Source organism: Equus caballus, chromosome 23 (assembly GCF_041296265.1).
Source record: "Equus caballus isolate H_3958 breed thoroughbred chromosome 23, TB-T2T, whole genome shotgun sequence".
In the NCBI taxonomy this organism is placed as follows: domain Eukaryota; kingdom Metazoa; phylum Chordata; class Mammalia; order Perissodactyla; family Equidae; genus Equus; species Equus caballus.
In genome coordinates, this window is record NC_091706.1 from 34,089,871 (window position 1) to 34,113,152 (window position 23,282).

The 23,282-nt window shown below is 36.0% G+C and overlaps 1 protein-coding gene and 1 long non-coding RNA gene across 6 annotated transcripts in view; one reads left to right on the plus strand and one right to left on the minus strand.

Annotated features, from left to right (window-relative positions):
* Positions 1-2,957: 2,957 nt before the first annotated feature.
* LOC106782493 (uncharacterized) lies at positions 2,958-22,853 on the minus strand. 4 transcript variants are annotated; one of them, XR_011431552.1, is made up of 4 exons: positions 22,748-22,853; positions 21,715-21,881; positions 18,079-18,183; positions 2,958-3,056 (listed from the first exon to the last, which is right to left on the minus strand). It is a non-coding gene; the product is annotated as an uncharacterized lncRNA (long non-coding RNA). The 4 variants fall into 4 exon arrangements; XR_002803203.2 differs by having other exon boundaries at positions 22,688-22,841; XR_002803206.2 differs by having other exon boundaries at positions 22,535-22,825.
* The window catches only part of PTAR1 (protein prenyltransferase alpha subunit repeat containing 1), a 50,003-nt gene continuing 49,564 nt past the window's right edge, over positions 22,844-23,282 (plus strand). For both annotated transcript variants that reach the window (XM_023627236.2, XM_070248641.1), the window contains exon 1: positions 22,844-23,058. In XM_023627236.2, the coding sequence (XP_023483004.2) occupies positions 22,973-23,058 (86 nt within the window). In that variant the 5' untranslated portion in view covers positions 22,844-22,972. The remainder of the gene's footprint in view (positions 23,059-23,282) is intronic.

Sequence of the window (23,282 nt, forward strand, 5' to 3'; positions counted from 1 at the left end):
TTGTTTTTTTTTTTTTTATAATAGCCAGTGTAACAGGTGAGAGATGATATCTCATTGTGATTTTGATTTGCATTTCCCTGGTGATTTGTAATGTTATGCACCTTTTCAAGTATTTGTTGAGTATCTTCTTTTGGAAAAATGTCTATTCAAGTCCTTTGCCCCTTTTTAAACTGGAATGTTTGTTTTTTTGCCGTTGAATTGTATGAGTTCCATATATTTTGGATAGTAACCCTTTATCAGATATGTGGTTTAGAAATATTTTCTCCCATTCCATAGGTTGCCTTTTCATTTTATTGATACTTTCTTTTGCTGATGCAGTCCCACTTGTTTTTTACTTCCGTTGCTTGTACTTTGGGTGTCATATCCAGAAAATCATTGCCAAGACCAATGTCAAGGAGCTTTTTCCCTATGTTTTCTTCTAGGAGTTTAATCATTTCAGAACTTACATTTAAGTCTTTAATCCATTTTGAGTTAATTTCTGTGAGTTGTAAGACAGGGGTCCAGTTTCATTCTTTTGCATGTGAATATCCAGTTTTCCCAGAACCACTTATTGAAGAGACTATCTTTTCTCCATTGAGGATTCTTAAATGCCTTATCAAAAATTAGCTGATTGTAAATGCATGATCTCTGGGATCTTGATTGCGTTCCATTGGTCTGTGTGTCTGTTTTTACCTAGTATTGTACTGTTTTGATTACTATAGCTTTGTAATATAGTTTGAAATAAGGAGATGTGATGCCTCTGTCTTTGCTGTTCTTTCTCAGGATTGCTTTGGCTATTCAGTGTGTTTTGTGGTTTCATACACATTTTAGGATGTTTTTTCTATTTCTGTAAAAAATGCCATTGGAATCTTGATAGAGATTGCATTGAATCTATAGATTACTTTGGGTGGTGTGGACATTTTAACAGTATTAATTCTTCCAATCCATCAGCACAGGATAGCTTTCTATTTATTTGCACCTTCTTCAATTTACTTCATCAGTGGCATCGTTTTTGGTATACAGACCTTTCACCTCCTTGGTTAAATTTATTTCTAAGCATTTTATTCTTTTTGATGTTATTGGATATGGGATTGTTTTCTTTATTTCTTTTCTGATAATTCATTGTTAGTGTATAGAAATTTTTTTAAAAAAATTTTCCTTTATTGAGATATAATTCACATGCCATACAGTTCACCCTTTTAAAGTGTATAAATCAATGACTTACAGCATATTCACAGAGTTGTATGACCAAAACCACAATTTTAGAACATTTTCATCACTCTAAAAAGAACTCCTGGACCCCTTAGCTGTCACCCTCCAATCCTCCAAATGAAATCACACTACATGTGGTCCTTTGTAGCTGGCTTCTTTCTCTTAGCAAAATGTTTTCAAGATTCATTCATGTTGTAGCATGAGATTTTACTTTTAATTTAAACTTCTCTGTACTAGATTATTTGATTTTGTATGTACCATAGGCAGTTGTTGCTTTTATAATCTAAAAAATTAAAAGTAGAAAAATATATTTTATGCATATTGTTAGATATCAATGTGATAATACTTTCTACAATCTGTATTTTTCACTTCAAACTATGTGGCAAATGAGAGTAATTAATGTGTATTAAACCAGGTACTGTATTGTGCTAAGTACTCTATGCATTGTCTTAGTTAATATGCACAATAAATCTTTGAAGTATTGCACTCATTTTACAGAAGAAGAAACTGAGGTATTTTATAGAAGAAATTGCAGAGTTAGTAAGTTGTGGGTCCTGGATTTTAAAATCGAGCATTCAGTCTGCAGAGCCTGAATTCTTCAGAGCAGTGATATAGATGCCTTAACAGTGTTTAACAATATTAGAACTGAAAAATGTAAACCTCACTCATATAAAATAACTCCAGTTATGTAGAGTAACTTATCCTTGAATAGAACACAATGCTTTGCATGTAGCATTAATAATTTTAAAACTCAAAGCCCACAGGGAGAGAAATTATTAGTGATTCCATAGACTGCAAAAGGACTCCTTACAGGTTGTTTTCAGCTCTTCCACAGTACATTTAGGATGTTTTTCAATATATAAAGGCTGAGTTATATGCAACCTGTCTTTTCAGAGATATTCTACTACATAACACAAGATACCCCTGAATTTGTACAGCTATTCTTTTGCAAAGTACAACACTAGAATGGTAATCTACCTTTTCCTGGCTACAAAGAGAGCCATCCTTAGGTATACTATTTCTTACTCCCTCAGAACAAAGGGATAGTCTCAGATAATAAATGCTCTCCCAATGCAGCAATGTGGAGCCAAGAATGTAAATCAAAATATTTAGTAATTCTGTGTTTGTGTTCTTTATTAATACACATTGTTCCTGTTAAGACTTCCCTTTTGGTAGAACTATTACAGACTGAAGAATAAGATGCTGTTTGTGCATGATTCTCCATACGGCAAAAAGAACCCTATTTAAGGGGTAAAATTAAGCCATCTGTGGTGGTGTTAATTTTCTTCTTGTAAACTGGTCCTTTTAATGGTAAATCATTAAAATACACAAACTGGGGCCGGCCCCGTGGCCGAGTGGTTAAGTCTGCATGCTCCGCTTCGGCAGCCCAGAGTTTCACCAGTCAGATCCTGGGCACAGACATGGCACCACTCATCAGGCCACGCTGAGGCAGCATCCCACATGCCACAACTAGAAGGACCCACAACTAAAATATACAACTATGTACTGGAGGGATTTGGGGAGAAAAAGCAGAAAAAAAAAAAAAGATTGGCAACAGTTGTTAGCTCAGGTGCCAATCTTTAAAAAAAAAAAATTATAAGTACATAAACTTATTTCACCTTCATTGGATGTCTTCATCATAAACAAAATTGTGTGTAACCTGCACAGGGTGCATACCCATTTTTATTTTTTACTTTCTGATGGATTTTGATAACCATACAGTCACTTCTCCTTCACAAGCAAAATGCAATAATAATAAATAGTAATACCATCAATTTTATATTTATTTCTTCCCATAGAAAAGCTGAAAATGTCATCACAGGCTTTTATATGTTTGTTTTTCTTCTAATGGTTTCTGTTAAATCCTGGAAATGAACAACAAAAGAATGAATTATTAATTCCTTATTCATCACCAAAGTGATGAAGTTGTCACTGCTGGGAAATACTTAAGGGATATAATGCATATAAAGCCATGTTATTAAATAAAGGCACTTAGAGAACTGATTCAAAGTAGGCATTCAGTAAAAATATATGTTGAATGAATGAATAAATGAATAAACAAATGAAGTTGAATCAAGGTTCCTAAGTTCAATTTTTTATTTTCCTTTATTCTTGAGAGAAAGTATTTTTTTGACATCTCAAAATGTTGGAATGTTATGTTGGATCTATGAGACAATTACAAAAGGAATAACATATACATAATAGGAATATCAGAAAGAGAAGAAAGAGGAAAAGGAAGAGAAAAAAGGTTTGAAGTAATGATGGCTGAGAATTTTTTTAAATTAATGACAAACATCAAATCACAGATTCAGGAAGCTCAGAAAACACTAAGCAGGATAAAACACACAAAAAATTTACACATTGGCATATCATTTTCAAACTGCAGAAAATCAAAAACAAAGAGAAAATCGTGAAAGAAGCCAGAAGAGAAAAACCCACCTTATCAATAGAGGAACAAGGATAAGAATTTATTAGACTATTCTTCCGAAACCATGCAAGCAAGAAGAGAGTAGAATGAAATATTCAGTTTTAAAAGAAAAATACACCAACCTAGAATTCTATATCTAGCGAAATTATCCTTCAAAAGTGAAGGAGAAATAAAGACTTTCTCAGATAAACACATATTGAGGGAGTTATCGCCAAGTTAAAAGAAGTTCTTCAGAAAGAAGAAAAATTATGTCACAAACTCAGATCTACATAAAGAAGAGAAGAACCTCAGAGAAGGAATATGAGAGCAAACTAAAATTTTTTATTTTTCTTACTCAATTGATCTAACAATAACATTGTTTGTTTAAAATAATAGCAACAGTATAGTAGGTGATCATTGCTTATGGATAAATGAAATGAATAAGAGCAATGTTGTAAGAGACAGGAGGAGGAATTGGGAATACACTGTTACGAGGTACTTGCACTACCCTTGAAGCAGTATAGTGTTCTTTGAAAGTGGACTTGGATTAGTTGTAAATATATACTGCAAACTCTAGGACATCATCAAAAAAAGTTAAAAAAAGAAGTAAAATTGATACATGTTATGGGCTGAACTCTGTCCCCCACAAATTCATATGCTGAAGTCCTCACCCCCATATGACTATATTTGGAGGTAAGGTCTTTAAAGAGGTGATTAAGTTAAAATGAGTCCATTATGGTGGGCCCTAATCCAGTCTGACTGGTGTCCTTATAACAAGAGGAAATCTGCACATACAAAGAGACACCAGGGATGTTCATGTACAGAGGAAAGGCCATGTGAGGACACAGCAAGAAGGCAGCCATCTGCAAGCCAAGGAGAGAGGCCTCAGAAGAAACCAAACCTGCCAACACCTTGATCTTGGACTCCTAGCCTCCAGAACCATGAAAAAATTAATTTCTGTTGTTTAAGCAACCCAGTCTGTGGCATTTATTTTTTATGGAAGCCCTAGGAAAATAATACAATATGTTAAGGAAGGAGAAGAAATGGAGTTACATAAAATGTCTCATTAAAACCATAGAGGCAGAAAAAGAAAGACCAAAAAAAAGAAGCAAAGAACAATGAATTGCAAACAATAACAAACATGGTAGATATCAATCTAACTATATTAATAATCTCTTTAAAGGTCAATAGTCTAAATATGTCAATTAAAAGAGAGAGGGTGTCAGGGTGGATAAAAAGACAAGACCCAACTATATGTTGTCTACAAAATCATGTTGGATCCTAATATGGGAAAATGGATGCAAGTGAACTGAAACAAGGGGGGGAGGTAAATAACATCTAACAGAGTAGTGAAGAAACTCCTAGGTGAGAAAACTTACAAGACTGTGTGCTCCACAAGAACTCTGTCCCCAGTGCCTAGAATGGTGGCTGGAATGTAACAGGTGCTCAACAAATATTTCTTGAATTAATACACAAATTTGAAAATCTGACCGTCAGGAACCTAATGTGTATGATGATCCAACAACCACCACCAAATCAGTCATCTACTTGAAAAAATAAACAAAGGTTATTCTTCAAAACAGCCCATTAAATATTTCTGTGCCTTCACTTTGGGTTTTCTTCAGAGTTTAGTGTTAGCTTTATTCAGAGTTTAGCCTGCCTTATATGGAACCTTTAGAAACAAAAAGGGAAATTAAAGAAATAGGATGTAGAAAGAAACACTTTCAACTCTAACCTCCTTTTCCATTCTCTCTCCATATTCAAGTGTGGAAGACTGAAGGCCAGTAGCATGAAATAGACTTTTCTCCTATATATATGATTTAAAAATAGACACACACACACACACACACACACACACAAAATGATCTCTCAAAATACCACACAGAGCTCGTTAGTTCCAGTTTTTTTCTTGCAGTAGACTCAATCTAAATGCTGATAGAAAAGGGAAGAATCTAGCAATTAAGAAAACCAGTTTCCCCATCCAGATAATTCATGAGTTTCCAGTGTCATATCTACCAGCAAATAGCTATCCAGAATAAAGTAAATTGTTTTTGAAATTTTTTCCTCTATCAGTTCTTGAAAGCTTTAAATATCCTAGGCTAGAAGATTACTTATTCTAAAAACATAAGTTCTTGTCTTAAAGTCAATATACAGGAATGGACTGAGAACTTCTTGTAAAACCCTGTGCTACAATTTAAAAAAGACAAATTTAGATTTTCTTAAAGCCACCTTAATTTTAAAATCTACATTTGGCTGCTAATAATATAAAATTAACTCCTTCTTAAAAGCAAAGGAATTAAATTGCATGGCATTGAGTTCCAATTTTGGTTTACAATTTAAAAGGAAAAAGTCTTATTTACATAGTCAAAAAGGTTTCAGGGAGCAGTTTAGATTTTTCCAAATATAATTTCTGAAATAAAAGCCTGAGACATATTTTGTTTAAACAAGTTACATCTCCTTTATTAGGATGGTACTGATGGAAAGTTTTTGATCTTTCAATGAGTGGATAAACAAAAGTTTTTGTTTGGTCTATTTCAAAAGAAAGTCTTATGCAAATGCAAAGTCTATTTCAAATGCAAGTCTTATGCAATATGCAAATTAGATTTGCATCTAAATAAGACAGCAGGTGAATAGGGTTAATTTGCTTGAGAAAACAAGTTTCTTGGGAGCAGTGTCTACGTTTTGGTCATCTTTGTCACCTCTAGGGACACGCCATGCACATAGCAGATACCCAACAAATGTTTGCTCCATTGAAATGCTTCATTAAATAGACTGTTGATGTGAAGACAGACGCTGCTAAACAGAAATGAACCTCATCTTTTTATTGCATCAAGCTAAAATATTTACTTAATAGTTCCAGCTATTGAATATAGAGTACTTGAAAGACATAAGATCACACTAAAATTAATTCTACAATTCAGGTTTATCACTAGTCAGACTGACTCTCCCCAGATAACTAATTTTTTTTTAAGTTTTAAAGAGAGTATAAAATTAATTTCTAAAATGGCTTCACTCATTTTTCGTGAAAGTAAAAACATTTATGAAATAACGCTTTTCTTGTTGAAATGGAAGAGAGTTATCAACTCTGTTCGAGTCAGAAATAAAGAGCCAATCCCTTCTTGATGTTGGTAGTGCGTTGGCCTGTTTCTTGGACTTATGTAAGGATTTTAATGATTAAAAGATAGCTTATATTAATTGGTTCCATTATTGGGGTATGGTCTGTGGCTCAAATGTATGTTATGAATGGCAGCGAGAAACCTAACTCACTCTGACACAGATATAAATGAATGTGGGCTACTAGAGGACCCTGAAGTGTAATGTGGTCAGAACTACTCTTGGTCAAAATGAAATCTCATCCAAAAATTTGAGAGAATATATAAAACCATTTTAACTGAAAAGCATTTTTTTTTTAATAAAGAACATTTTTTTTTAAAGATTTTTTTAAAAATTTTTTCCTTATTCTCCCCAAAGCCCCCTAGTACATAGTTGTATATTCTTCGTTGTGGGTCCTTCTAGTTGTGGTATGTGGGACGCTGCCTCAGCGTGGTTTGATGAGCAGTGCCATGTCCACGCCCAGGATTCGAACCAACGAAACACTGGGCCACCTGCAGCGGAGTGCATGAACTTAACCACTCGGCCACGGGGCCAGCCCCAACTGAAAAGCATTTTTAATATTTTATATGAACTTTCATATAAAGAACAGATTCAATAGCACAGGAGTAAACTCAAGTAACAAAGTCATTTTAACTAGAGTTTATAAAATACAGGAAGATTTTCAAGCAAATAATATTCATAAGACTGTATGATTTCGTTAGGATTCATTAAGATAATTCTTGTGCATTAAAAAAGTGGCTGTAAGCCAGCTTCCCACCTTATATTAAAAATATAAGATACATATGAACACAATAGCTTATGTGTTTAGTTCAATTTTCATGTCTTTGCTGTCAAGTGGCAAAAGAAATGGAAGGAAATTTTTGAAAAGTCACACTGTATTTAATATTCATAATTCCCATTCATTATAACTAAACTATAGAAACTATAGATTTTTTATAGTAAATGGGTTATCAAAAAATATTCTATACTGGGGCCGGCCCAGGGGTGTAGTGGTTAAGTTCACGCGCTCCGCTTCGGCACCCCAGGGTTCGCAGGTCTGGATCCCAGTCGCAGACCTAGTACTGTTCATCAAGCCATGGTACGGCGGCATCCCACATAAAATAGAGGAAGACTGGCACAGATGTTAGCTCAGGGCCGATCTTCCTCACATACACACACACACACACACGCACAAATTCTATACTCTTACGAGAAGTTTCCTGTCTGTTTCTCTTCTCTTTCATGCATCTGAGAACCAGGTTGACACCATTTCCATGCTGCCACTTCCACCATGTACCATGTGACAGCTAAGCCTCCCTACAGTCTTTATAACACTAAGAAACCACAACTGCATAACACAATTTAGCATGGTGAAAATTTAGGCTTTTATAAAACAGAAAATAGAATGTCAAGAATGTCCTTAAAGTCTATCTCACAATAAATTTCATATGAATTAGCTTCCTATAAAATAAATGAATTTAAGTGAATTAAGAAGACAAAATGTAATTAAAACATCTGAGCAACATTGCACGTATTGATGGCGATTTTCATCACTCAACCTAAAATGGAATAAGGAAAAAAGAATCTCAGAATTTTTACATTAGTTTTCTTTACAGTGATTCATTACACCTTTAATGAAATATTTCAAGATATTTTAAGAATATAAATCAATTAGCATTCCTTCTTATACCTCGTTAATAGCTAATAAATGGTTACTTGGATTAAAAATGCTATAGTTGCTAAATCATTGCTGGTATTTATTAAATTATACAGCAAAGAAACATCTCTATTAACTTACTGCCCAAGTTTTTTCATGATCCCATATGTTGTTAAGAACAAAATACCTTCTCTGCAAACAAAATAATTTGTCATAACACACACACAAAAATCAACTTATGTTTAATTCGTGGTTAGTGAATTACATCTAATGAATCCAAAAACACCTCAATAGGGCTGTTGTACAAATTCTGAATAGAAATCTTTGCTGTATTAATGTAGTGCATGTTGAGCTTTCTTAAACACCTTACGTTCTTTTTTAAAGTTAAAAATCCATCAATCAGTGATTTGTGGCTTTATACCAAGTTTCCTTTTCACATATACTTCAAATGAACCATTGTATTGAAAGACAACAGGACTTCATAAACTTGGCAGATATATAAGAGAGTAAATACCATAAACAAAACCAAACCATTAATCTTGTCTATAAAATATAGGGTCCCTGAAGAAAATGTAAAAAATTAATGCTTTCTTTATATGATACAAAACTAAAGTGTGAAAAAAAGAAACTTGGTTTATAGCCATTTAAAGTAAAATAAATAAATTTATTGTTTAAGTAAAATACTGCTTAATAATTCCATTTAATAACTTCCTGTTTAAGTAATATAACCTGTCTAATAAAATAACCTATTTAAATAAGTGTAACTATGCAATCCTAACAGTAGGCCCACAGCACATTGAGATTTTAAGAGGGTGAGACGGCATAATTGTTCCTGTAAACGAGTTAATCCTAAAAGGTAATTTAGTTAAAAGTGACACTAAAATTTCAAAATTACTAGAAAAAAAAGATGCCTAATGAACATATTCGTGCTGTTTAAAATTTTGTATCCTTCCAGCACACAGCCTTCTACAAAACAGCAAGTAATTCATCAAACATTTATAAATGAAAGACTTTTTGTGATTAATTCAAAAATCTAAAAAATGTCTTTCTAGGGGCTGGCCCCGCGGCTGAGTGGTTAAGTTCGCGCGCTCCGCTGCAGGTGGTCCAGTGTTTCGTTGGTTCGAATCCTGGGCGCGGACATGGCACTGCTCATCAAACCACGCTGAGGCAGCGTCCCACATGCCACAACTAGAAGGACCCACAACGAAGAATATACAACTATGTACCGGGGGGCTTTGGGGAGAAAAAGGAAAAAAATAAAATCTTTAAAAAATAAAATAGAAAATAAAAATTAAAAAATAAAAAAATAAAAAATGTCTTTCTAACCTCCTATTCCAATCTTTGTCTCTTATGATATATAATAAGAGAAGATTTCAGGTAGTATTTTTATAGATTTATCATTAAAGAAACTTTGCAGACTTCTATTTCTAGTAATGGTGGGCTAGATTGTTCAATCTAATCATCCAGTTGAAAACCACGGATATGCTAGTTAAATGCTAGTTAAACATCTCCTCAGAGCATTGAAGAGCTGTCAAAAGACTGGAAAGCAAAAGGTCATAAATCTAAGGGAAAGAAAAACCCAGATAGGTACATGAACACCTGAACTCCTCAACCATGTTTGTCCTGAAGACATTTACTGATCCAGGGAAACGTCCTTTGGTTTTGGCAGTCTCACCTGCAACAGGAACAGATGTCAAGGCCAAGGGCCAACTCAAGATGAGGAATCAAATAGGATCTTAAAGGGACACACCAATTAGAGTATGGATAAACCAGACATAAACACACCCCCACCTCTCACTCCCACTTGTAGCACACTGTGGAACGTGGGAGGCTGAGAGAGTAAAGGAAAAATATCCTGAGAACTTGAGGCCATGGGATTTTTAAAAGGTTCGTATTCAGGAAACTTAAGCTGTCAACTGGTTTTAAGATGGTGACAGACTGGTGGTGTACCAGGCACCAGGCAGAAGCAAAAGTAAATCATTCCATGAGGAGGCATCTTCACTCTAGGCTTTATAAAATCTCCCAAAAATATTTTTTCAGGAATAAGAAGCACGCAATGACACAGTATCATGAAGGAAATAACCAAAACAATAATTTAAAGAAACAGATATGCAGAGACTGCAGACATTGGAAATATTATATACAGATTATAAAATAACTATGGCTATTCTACTTAAACAAATAAAAAGATAACCCTGAAGGTATCTCAGAGGAACAGGTAACTCTAAAAAGAAACCTAGCATATTTGTAAAAGAACTTCTAGAAATAAAAAATGTAATAAATTATAAGCATATTTAACAGTGCTAGAGAGTTTTAGAAAGAAAAGAGACAGAGAAAGGGGCAGACAGAATATTTGAAGAAATATTGATTGAAAAACTTCTCAAATTTGATGAAACTTATTAATACATGCAAGAAACTCAACAAAACTCCAAGTGGTATAAATTCAAAGAAAACCACAATTAGACACATCATAATCAAATTGTCAAAAGACAGAGAAAAGCTTGAAGGCAGCAAAACAGAAGCACCTCATCATATACAAGGGATCCTTAATAAAATTAACAGCTGATTTCTCATCAAGAAACATTAGAGGTCAGAAGGCAGTGGGATGACATACTCGAAGTGCAGGAAGAAAAAGATTATCAACAAAGAATCCTATATCCAGCAAAACTATCCTTCAAAAATTAAGGCAAAACATTACCAGATACAGAACTGAGAGAATGTATCACAAACAGCCTGCCATACAAGAAATATCAGGGGCTGGCCCCATGGCAGAGTGGTTGAGTTCACGAGCTCTACTTCAGAGACCCAGGGTTTTGCCAGTTTGAATCCTGGGTACAGACATGGCACCGCTCATCAAGCCATGCTGAGGCAGCATCTCACATGCCATAACTAGAAGGTCTCACATCTAAAAAAAAAAATACAACTATGTACCGGGGGGCTTTGGGGAGAAAAAGTAAAAATGAAAAATCTTAAAAAAAAAAAAAAAAGAAATATCAAAGGGAGTCCTTTAGGCTGAAATGAAAAGACATTAGACAGTAACTCAAATCTATATGAAGAAATAAAGAGCACTAGTCAGGGTAACTAAATAGGTAAATATGAAAAGCAGTATAAATGTATTTTTTAGTTTGGAATTCTTCTTTTATATCTCCTATCTGATTTTTAAAACTATATAAAGGAGGGCCCACCCCATGGCCGAGTGGTTAGGTTCGCATGCTCTGCTTTGGCCAGGGTTTCACCAGTTTGAATCCTAGGTGCAGACATGACACCGCTCATCAAGCCATGCTGAGGCAGCATCCCACATGCCACAACTAGAAGGACCCACAACTAAAAAATACACAACTATGTACCAGGGGGCTTTGGGGAGAAAAAAGGAAAAATAAAGTTCTTAAAAACAAAAAACCTATATAAAGGAATGATTACAATTGGTGTTGATGGGCATACAATATATAAAAATGTAATATGCATGATAGTAACAGCACAAAGGATGAAGGAGGAAATGGAAATATATAGGAGCAAATACTATATATATATTTATATACAGTATTTATATACTGTTGTAATTAAATTGTTATTTTGAACTATATTGTTATAAGGTAAGGTTTTAATTGTAATCCCTAGGAAACCTAACAAAAAAAAATAACTCAAAAAACAGATACAATAAAAGAAATGACAAGGTAATTAAAATGGAACACTATAAGATATTCATTTACTAAAAAAGAAGGCAGTAATGGAGGAATAGAGGAACAAAAACACATAAGACATATAGAAAACAAATACCAAAATGTAGATCTAAATCATTCCTTATCAGTAATTACAGTAAATGTAAATAGATCAATATCTCCAATTAAAAGGCAGCAATTAGAAGAATGGATTTTATCTTTAAAAAAAGACGTAATCCAACTATTACTGTCTACAAGACACACATTTTAGATTCAAGACATAGATTCAAAGACATAAATAACTTAAAAGGGAAAGAATGGGAAAAGATACATCACACAAACAGTATCCAAAAGAGAACTAGAGTGACTATACTGATATCATAAAATAGACTTTAAGACAAAATTTGTCACTAGAGATAGAGACAAAGAATGATATTTTACAATGATAAAAGGATTGATTCATCAAGATATAAAAATTATAAACATATCTGCACCTATCAACAAAGACCCAAATACAAGAGGTAAAAATAGATAGAATTAAAAGAGAAATTGACAACTCAACAATAACAGTTGGAGAATTCAACGTCTTACTTTCAAAAATGAAAAGAACAACTAGAAAAAAGATCAACAAGGAAAAAGAAGACTTGCACAACACTATAAACTAACTAGAACTAATAGATGTCTATAGAACATTCTATCTAAGAAAAGCAGAATACATATTCTTCTCAAGAGCACAGGGAACATTCTCCAGAATAGACCATACGTTAAGCCATAAAAGAAGCCTCAATAAAGTTAAAACTATTGAAATCATACAAAGTATGTTCTCTGAAGAAATAGAATGAAATTAGACATAACATATAAATTAGGGAAATTCACAAATATGTGGAAATTAAACACCACATTCTTAAATAACCAATACGTCAAAGAAAATATCACAAGGGATATTAGAAAATACCAAGATAACTGAAAATAAAAACACAACATACCGAAAGTTATGGGATTCAGCTAAAATAGTGCTTAGAGGGAAATGTATAGCTCTAAATACCTATATAAAAAGATTTTGAATCAATAACATAATCTTTGTTAAAATTAATAAAGAAACCTCAACTAAAATTGGAGTCAGGAAGGCCTGTAGACAGAACTCTCACACCCTACCACTTGTTGTCAATTACCCCAAAAAAGGGAGCTATCAATCACCCCCAACAGAAAGATGTCAACTACCCCAAAGAGGAAGATGTCAACTACAGTGTCAGTTAATTACAGAGTCAGTTACAGACCCTAATAGGAAGAGACTACTTTGCACTCCCAAACAGGAAGTGTAACCAGTTAACTGCTCCAGCAGGAGGAAGGAAGAATTCCTTCTTGTCCAGCAACAAGCCTAGCCAATGAGAGATGCTGCAGCTCAGCCAATGAGAAGATGTCCTCACCTAAACTTTTACTTTCCTCCAATGAACTTTCATTTTTCCTTGCTGATGACTTCCTTTCCTTGTCCCACTCTCCTTACTATAGAAGCATTCTATGTGGTGTAACCCCTCTGATTGTCTCTCAGCTGGTCAGATGAGATACTGCCTGAGTCAGGAATCATTTAATAAAGCCAACTAGATCTTCGAATGTACTCAGTCGAATTTTGTTTTTTAACACCTTCCACCTTAAGAAACTAGAAAAAATAGAGACAACTAAACCCAAAGTAAGCAGAAGGAAGGAAATAGTAAAGATTAGAGAAGAAATAAATGAAATAATAGAAAAACAATATAGAGATTCTCATTAATTTATGTATTGCCTATGGCTGCTTTCATGCTACAACAGCAGAGCTGAGTAATTGGAACAGAGACCATGCAACCTGCAAAGTCTAAAATATGTCCTATTTAACCCTTTAAAATAAAGTTTGGGAAACTTGTAGTGTCAGCTCCAACATGTAAAGAGTTTGGAAGTCTTCATTCCCAGTCTTACAACAAGACAAAAAGTAAACAAACTGAAAATAAATGAATTTTCTTAGACTCATCACAGAACTAAAATCACTCAGAAATCACAGAGCAAACTGTCACCCAGAAATTCGAGAGCCAGGCAAATACAGAGAATCACAGCTGAGATCAGCTTACTGGAGCAAAAGATGCTGGAGCCCTAATCTGCTTTGAACACTGAGGTGATAATTCTGACAAACTGCTGTAGGTTAAGTGTGGACTCGCTCAAGATTGAGAAACTCTTTGGGGTTCCAATCTTAGGGGAACCCAAACACTTTTATGGGTTTTACCTCAAGGAATCCCACCAGGTTCTCAAGGTGATGACCCCCAAAAAATGCCCTCCCATTTTAGTCAGAGGGAGGGGTTAAGTAATATTCTGAAATACACCCAAAGCATTCTCTGTAATCAGGGCCAACGCTCCAGGTGAAGTCATGTTACCAGAACCTTATATGACCAAGGGAAAGGCAATTAGCCAACTCCAGCCCCTCCATCTTTCCTCCCTATCTCACTTAAGAGAAAAGAAAAAAGCTAGGAAGCACTGCTGAAGGTCCAAGCCCAAGGACTCAGGCCCATTAAAAGACTGAGAGTTAATCATAAAATTATAGAACAATTCCTCTCCCGCAATACTTTATCACACCAATAGGACTCAGTATAGTAACAGTGGGTTGCAACTGAAAGAGTGGCAAGACACAGATTCTATTTAAGAAGAAATTCTTAGAGAAACCTAAGACAACAGGGGAGAAAAAAATACAAGTACAGAAAATGAATCCTGTGGCACCTACAGCTACAGTAAACATCAAACACAGCCCAGCTCCTAACAAGATTAACATAAAACCTCTTACCATATGCCTATTTACTTTGGTTTCTACTATCCCGTATACCATGTCCCTTTTTCAACAAAAGATTACAAGCCATGCTAAAAGGAGAAAAAAAAAAAAAAAAAAAGGTCTGAAATGACAAAGCTATCCTTAGAACCAGATTCAGTAGCAGTTGATGAAAATGTCATGGAATTAATTAGTGGTGATGGTTGCATAACCTTGTGAATATACTAAAAACCACTAAATTTTACACTTTAAAAGGGTAAACTTTATGGTATGGGAATATCTCAATTAAAAAGTGGTTTTAAAAAAGACTTACATGATTTATAACTTTTTCCACAACAAAAGCTTTCCTGTACTGTCCACACCCATTCAATTTGTGAAAATAATATCAAATTATAGAATAAAATACATGTATGGAAATTATAACAACTGAATGATAGATTTTAAGAATTATGATTCTCATTGCATAAGTCTTTGCTATCCATTACATTAACAACAAAAGAGTAAATATATTTTTTCTTTTTTCCATTCAATAAATATAAACTTAAAGTCTGCCTCATATAAGAAGCTGATACTATGTTGTTGAGATACAAAAGTCAAGTTACAACCCCTTCCAACTTAGTAAAAGATATACATAAATAACCGTAAAACAAGGCAATATATGAAAAGTACCAAGCAAACACTACACAGAGTCCAGTGGAGTTCAAGAATATAGAAGAGCATTTCTAGCTAGGGTGATCACGAAAGACTTCGTGGTTGAGGCAGCATTTTAATTGGGCCTTTATTTGCTCATTTGACAAATGTTGAAGTGCTTACTATATTCAGGTAATATGCCAGATGCTGGGAAAACAAAACTAAAAATGAAATGGATTCTCCTGTTATGTAATAAAACTCAAAAGTGTGTATGTGTGTGCTCATTTACGTATGTATGTATAACTAAACAAAGGATAAAGTAATGAGAGCACCCTTGCAGAATAATGGATTTCAACAAAGAAGCACAAACTCCTTCAATGGCTCCCTGCAATGTGTTAGAAAAATTTCAACTGCAAAAATATGGCCTCAAGTTTCCTCATGATTAAGCCTCTGACTAAATTCCTACATGACTTCCTCTACTGTTTCTTCATTACATCTATATTACATGTTGGCTATTCTATTCTTTCCTATTTTCACCCATCCTTTCCTTCCATCCATTTATCCATTTTAGTATTAATTGCGAATCCACTATATGCAAGGAAGGTACAGGGACACAGCACTGTACATGACGAATAGGGTTCCAGCTCTTGTGGAGTTTACATTCTATAGAAGGATAAAGACGTTGAACTAGTTGCATAACTCTTAATTACATTTGATACATACTACAAAGAGAAAATACCGGAGTCTATAAGTGTATAACAAGAGTTTTACTGCTTTTTTCCTTTGGAGGTATTTGACTTCATGTGTAGTAAGTACCAAATACTCTACGTGTCTTGGTAAAACACATACAGGACAGAGGATGGAAGATAAACCCTTAAAATATTAAAGGGTCTATGAGCATGGCGAAGCTTCTAAGAGTCCAGTAGTCTGGGACATGTCACAATATTTCTACCAAGATGAACGGCAAGTTGCTTCATCTTGTACACTCTACCACTGAGAAAGAGACATTCAGGCCACTCGGGATTCAGGAGGCAACATACACTCTATTTGAATGTTTTAGTTTAAGTAATTTACTGAACAACTCAGTTTTGAATGGATCCCAGAGCTTCCATGCAAGCTGATCTTGGGCCACATGACCCAGAAGACCCAAGGGTAGCAAATTTTAAAAAAATGTAATAGCAATAACCTTAGGGCTTTGAAAGAAAGACTATCATCCTCCTCTTTTGATAAATATTATCCTTTTGGGAAAACAGTTCTAGGCTTGCTACTGGGCTCTTAGGACTAAACACCTGATCATGGGATACCACACAACCGTGTGACATGAGCTGTCCATGGTGAGCCATTCAGTGTAGCACTACAAAAAACAGAAGATACAGAAAGGAAGAAAAATTGGAGCTAGGCAATCACGCTCATAGTAGACATTCAGACAACAGCAGTATTGAATCTGAAATCACTTTACAAACACCGTCAGGTCAGTAGAAGTTATTAGTTTGGCCTTCTTTCAATTCCTGAGACATGCTATGTAAGCTCTTTTCTTCTTAAGGCCTTCACAAATACTGTTTCCACTACAGGTGAGGCTCTTCTGCTTTTCACAGGGCTGGTTCCTTCTCATCTTTCAAGCCTCATCTTAAATATCACCACCCGGAACAGGCCTCCCTGACCACACCGTCTAAAATTTTGCCCTTCTTCCCACACTGTTATCATCTTTCATCGTATCTTGCTTTTACTTTTGTGTCATGTGTTACAATTTTTCATTATAGATTTGTCTGTTTACTTGAATATTGTGTATCTCTTCCATCAGACTGTAAGTCCCACAGGAAGGCAAGAACACTGTCTGTTTTTCTCACCATTGTACACCAGCAGCTAGCCCAATGTCTTATACACAGTAACACTCATTAAAATTTGTGGAATAAGTAAGTACAATTGGTTGGAGTCTCATACTCTCAGGCATGCTATTTAGCCTTCTCTTCCTATAAACACAATGCACTAACTTTGGCACTTTTTTGCACACTGATGGTGACTTGGGAGGCTCACCAGAGAAATTAAAGTGCCTGAAGTCAGAAGACATTAACTAGGAGTTACCCTTTGGCATTCCTTCCTAAAACTCAGACTATCTGTCTCTATAAATACTACACTGCAAATCAGAGCATAATTCAACATTTAACGAAGTTCATCATTTTCTATGGGTGACTTTGTCCTAATATTAATAATTCTAATGATTCTCAGAGGTGGCTTAAAACACAGAAACAGGAAGAAACTGAGAAATAAGGTTTCTTTTTATTACAAGATTCTGAGTTGAAAAATTAATTTAAGAAGTGAGATAAAGAAGAGCAGGTGTTGCCCTGTCTTACTTTTAGGCAGTTACTGAAGAATTCTCAGACCGAACCCCTCCTGTAGTCAAAGTGAGGCTTTTACAAGCTTTCTAAATTTTCAGTTATGATTTTTTTTAATCTAAATCTATGGTTTTCATTATTGTCATATTTACACTGAAGAATAATTAAAACATAAAGCAGAAAAAAAACGCCTAAGAATGTACTCATATTTGAGTACTTCTTTCATTTAGTCATACATTAAAAGGCACAGTACTAACAAAATTCCTACAACAATTCGACATCTTCAGTGCGTGAGAAACATTCATTGCATCATAGAGACATACCCATCTCTCTAGCTGTTTCCACACAGGCCTAGGATTGGCTCTTTTTCTCTCCAGACATTTTCTCCTGTTCTTTTCTAAACGTTACACCATGAGTCTCCTGGGCCTCTGTGGTAGGAAGAAAGAAGAGGGCAAAGGAGACGAGTGACATTTTGAAAATAGCAAATGTCAAGAAAAAGAAGGCATCACATACTCAGCAACAAAAACCATGTTATGCAATGAGTACCTCTTTCTTGTATCCTCATGGATTCTAACATCAGTATTAACAGGTCATTTAAAGTTATCTTCATGATTATTATTTTCATAACATTTGCCTACCTTGTCAGGTTAAAAAAAGTTCATGTTTTATGTAGGAGATTAATTGTAATTGCTGTATAATAATTCTCTTTAGAAATGTTAAACCATAGAGTTTCATGTTGAAAGTTAGTATTTAGCTTAGTTTACTATTGTGTTTTAATAATGATTTACTCATAATGATGCTTTTTTTATTCATAGAAATAAATAATCATTTGTAGAGTGCTTCAGTTTAAAGATGCTATCACACACATTTTCTCATCTTTATCTCAACAATTAGAATAATGAAGTGCTAGAGATATCAACTAAATATAAGAATAGATGGCATTCACATTCATAGGTGTTCTTGTGACTCTTTAAGAAGATAGTTCTTGATTATATATGAAGTTTTCTATTTGGGAAAATAAACCCACACACTCAGGCAAAGGGCATACCAAAACTTTCTTAAGTTTAATGTACAATTGTCTTTTTAAATTCATGTATTAATTTTTATTCCTTTTCTTAAAATGGTCTTTAATAAAAACTTTAAAGATGACATCACTCCTATTGACTATTCTTAAGAATTCATAAGAAGATATTGATATTGTGGCTTGATGGTATTATATTTCCCTTCTTCTATTTCTTTGTTAGTAAGTTCTTGGATTTTAAATTTTAGGATAGTGATAAGGTTGAGGTTTGGCATACTGTAAGTAGATAGTTAGCCATAATGGTAATATTATAATGAAGGATTTAAAATTGAGCACTTATACCTTTTTTTTTTTTTTGATGAGGAAGATTGGCCCTGACCTAACATCTGTTGCCAATCTTCTTCTTTTTGCTTGAGGAAGATTGTCACTGAGTTAACATCTGTGCCAATCTTCCTTTGTTTTGTATGTGGGATGCTGCCAGAGCATGGCTTGATGAGGGGTGTGTAAGTCCATGAGGGGGATCTGAATCTGTAAACCCCAGGGCTGCCCAAGCAGGGTGCAAACTTAAACACTACACCACCAGGCCAGCTGCCAAGTGTTTACTTTTTTAATGGGGGTAATAAGCTTGTTTTTTTGTAATAATCCTCAGCACACAGTAGGAACGTGTTTAGTACTATTTGCACTCTATCTTGCACAATGTCACGAGAAAATGGACTTCAAATCCAAATAAACAGAGTAAACAAACAACACATAGTGATTTAAGTAGAATAATACAGAGCAAAGACAGAAACAGATTATAAGGTCATCTCCAATTCTTCACAACAGTAATTACTCAGCCTTTCATTAAAACCACCTTGGTGTCTTCCTTCCTACCAGAGCCCTCAACACATACACCAGGTTTTTACTGTAGAAAGTTTGGAACATACAGAAGAGTATAAACAATGTATATTTATACATCTTAATTATCTCCAGTAATTCTATCATACAGAGATAACTATTGTTAACATCTCAGTTTATATCCTCCAAACCTATTATATATATGATTATGTTATTTACAATTCATTTTGTATATACAAAATTAGGACTGTCTTGTGTGCTGTTTTTGTACTTGTTTTTGTCACTACATATCTACTTTTTCCCCTGCCATCAAATTATCTTCTAAAATATGAAAAGCATGATTTTTGGGGGGTGTAGGAGGATTGCCAAAATACATTCATGGCCATGTGAACAATAACTAGAGGCATGGTCTTAAAAATCAGTACATCTCTAAGAAAATTAATATGCATAAGAGATAGTTGGCTAGTGAACAAATATATCTATGTCTTTATTAACATATACTCCTAAAAACTTTTCTTAAATTACAAAAAATGTATTTTGTTCTTTGTGTTACTTAGAAAGTAAAATTCTCCTATAAATATACCTCTCTCTAGGAGTTTGGTATATATTCTAATTATAATGTGCTTTTAAATGACTAAATAGTATTTCATCACATAGATTTACTGTAATTTAATCAATCCCCAACGTTGGGCATTTAAGCTATTTACAATATTTCATTATTATCAGTAAATGTATTTTGCAGATCCCTGAACATAAATCTTTGAGTCTTTCAGCAAAATCATGCTAAATTTATCATATCCTATTCTCATATACATATTATTATTAAAGTCTCATGAATTTCAATTCCCTAACTTCTTTGAACCCCAGTTGCCTTATCTGCAAAAGTAGGGGTTGGATCAGAGTTCTAATATGCTTCAATTCAAAAAATCCAAATTCTAAACATAGTAGATCCTTAATGATTGGGTGAAACAATTGGTGTATTTTTAGAAGAAACATGGGACCTATGAGACCCATGCCCTTCAAATGAGTACAAACAGGGTGTGTGTATGTATGTGTGTATATGTGGGGAGGGCATACACAGAATCATATAGAATTATCTTTCTGGAATATCCATTTTACTTCAGGCTTTAGGGACAAAATTTGGTTTTCTCCTGTTAAATATATAGGGTGAAATACAAAAATCACACTAATTTTTCAGACTAAAAATAGAATCTTTGAAAAAAATTTTGTACTTCTGAGTGTGCTGCTTTGAGCGCTGCCTCCTAAAGTCAGGATTTATTTCCCACTTTATTAGGAAAGGATGTAAGGCTTTGATTAAGTGGGAAGAAGACTTGGTTAACTCAAATCATTTGAGAATTGGTATCACATTCTTAGAGTAACTAGGATATTTGAAGTTGTTCTTGGCCTTAGGATGGAAACACACCTTCACTCACTTCACTGCCTCACCTGACATCTTGTTAAGAGGTTAAGGTTTGTTTGATTTTACTAATTCAAATCTGTCCCATCTTGCTTTTCTACAATTTTGTGAAACTTTCAGCTTGTTTCTTTGAAAACCAGAAAGCCAATGTCCATACAGCATGTCTAGCCTCTATAAACATACCCACAGAGTATCGACCACTGGACATAATTTATATTTCTCATTCAATGCTTTATAATTTGGTATCCAATGGATGGTTTTTACTTTCACAATCATCAACCCTAATTCAGATGCTGCACATATGTTCACACTATGAGCTTGCTTATAAAAGTTTTTAAAAGATACAAATTTCAAGGGTTAAGTAAAAAGAACTGAACCAAAGGCATCCAGATTTTTCTCTCACAGAAAGTTGAAGGAAAATCTGATGTATGAAAATCTGAATTATGGTATTTCAAAATCCAAATGGACTAGAAAGCAAGTTTTTCTTACCAAAATTATTTGTAGCAAAGTAAATCGCTATTCAGAGCAAACCTCGTCAGGGCCTTGCTTTTTTAAGTCCAAAACTGACACACAACGTTCAAAGGACACCAAATGATGTACAAAGTAGACTCAAAGTAGAAAATCTAAAAAAGATTTCTCTACTTCTACTCTTTATATCCGAGGGGCAAATAACTTTTCCTTTACCTTCTTTTTCCTTCCTTTAATGCATCAATTACATTTTTAAAATTAATTTCTTGAAAACGGCCGCTCAAAGGCCGAAATTGGCAGGCAGGTCCAAAAGGAGGTCACCAACACGGTCCAATGGGCACTCACTCCGCCACCAGCATCTCTGGACCAACTTATCCCTCCAGCTAGAAAAATAAGGCGAACCAGCTCTCAAAGCGCCACGGCACTAGCCACTCAAGAAGACCAGCACTCTCAGTGAGACTTTCCTCCCGAAGCTCCCGTGGACCTGGCAGGTTCCCTGAACAGCTGAGCATGGGGTGCCAGTGATGTGGATTAAGGCTGTCCCAGGTAGAGAAGCCCAAGGTGACCTGGCCTACATGCCGACCTATATGACCTGGTGGATTTTTACGGTATGAATTAGGGCTGCCCCAGGGAGAGAAGCCCAGGGCATCCTCACCTACACGCTGATCTACATGACCAGATTCATATCTAAAGTTACACGACCGCACAATGACCAGACCCCATCTGCACTGAAATCATTTAATGACTTTTTACATCATCTTTTCTTTTTCCAGTAAAAATAAGTCACGTACCTGTGCCTTATAAATTTAGCCCTAACCCTCAACTTGGGGCAGCAGCAGGAGCTCTGACTGCCCATGGGTCCTGTCCCCATGCAGCAGCGGCAGCAGCTCTTCACCACCCATGGGTCCTGTCCCCATGCAGCAGCTCTTTACTGCCCGTGGATCCTGTCCCCATGCAGCAACTCTTTACTGCCCATGGGTCCTGTCTCCATGCTATTCCATACTATTCTCTAAATAAAAGAGCACTACTGCTAGACCTTGAGAGTCCAAGAAGATCTTTCTTTCCACTCCTCGGCTCACCGACCCCGCATCACCAGGGGGTTCAGGCCGGTCTCTGACTCTCGGGGAGTGACTTGAGGACCCTTTCTTCCTAGAATTAGACTAGAAATTAAAATGTTTAACACAGCCACCTGAGGCAACTTTCCAACTGAACCCACAGCATCTTCTCAGACACTAAGAAATTCGGTTACCATATCCCCCAGTGGAAGTCGGGGACCAACCAAACCGCCCTAGCTTCAGCGGGCACGACGCCCCAGTTGCCAGCGAGCTGACCCGGAAGTGCTCGGCGGCCGGCGCGGCGGCGGGGGCGGGGGCGCGGCCACACCGGCGCACACGCGCGCGCTCCCCGCGGAACTCCCGCCGGCGGTTCGGCGCTCTCCCGGAGGCGCGCTTGGGCTGCCGCGGCCGCCGCCAACATGGCCGAGACTAGCGAGGAGGTGGCCGTGCTGGTGCAGCGGGTGGTGAAGGACATCACCAACGCCTTCAGGAGGAACCCGCACATGTGAGTGGCGCGCGGGCGGTGCCCCCGCCACCTCCGGGGGTCGTCGGGGGCGGGCGGGCGGGCGGAGGGAGGCGGAGCCGAGCCTCGATCTGACTTCGGGCGGCGGGTCCCGGCCCGCGCGCCCCTCGCAGGAGGGGACAGAGCGAGGTCGCGGCCGGACCTCTGTCGGCCGCCGCGGGGCCCGCTTTCCGCTACCGGAGCGCGCTCCCGGGCGAGTCCCAGAA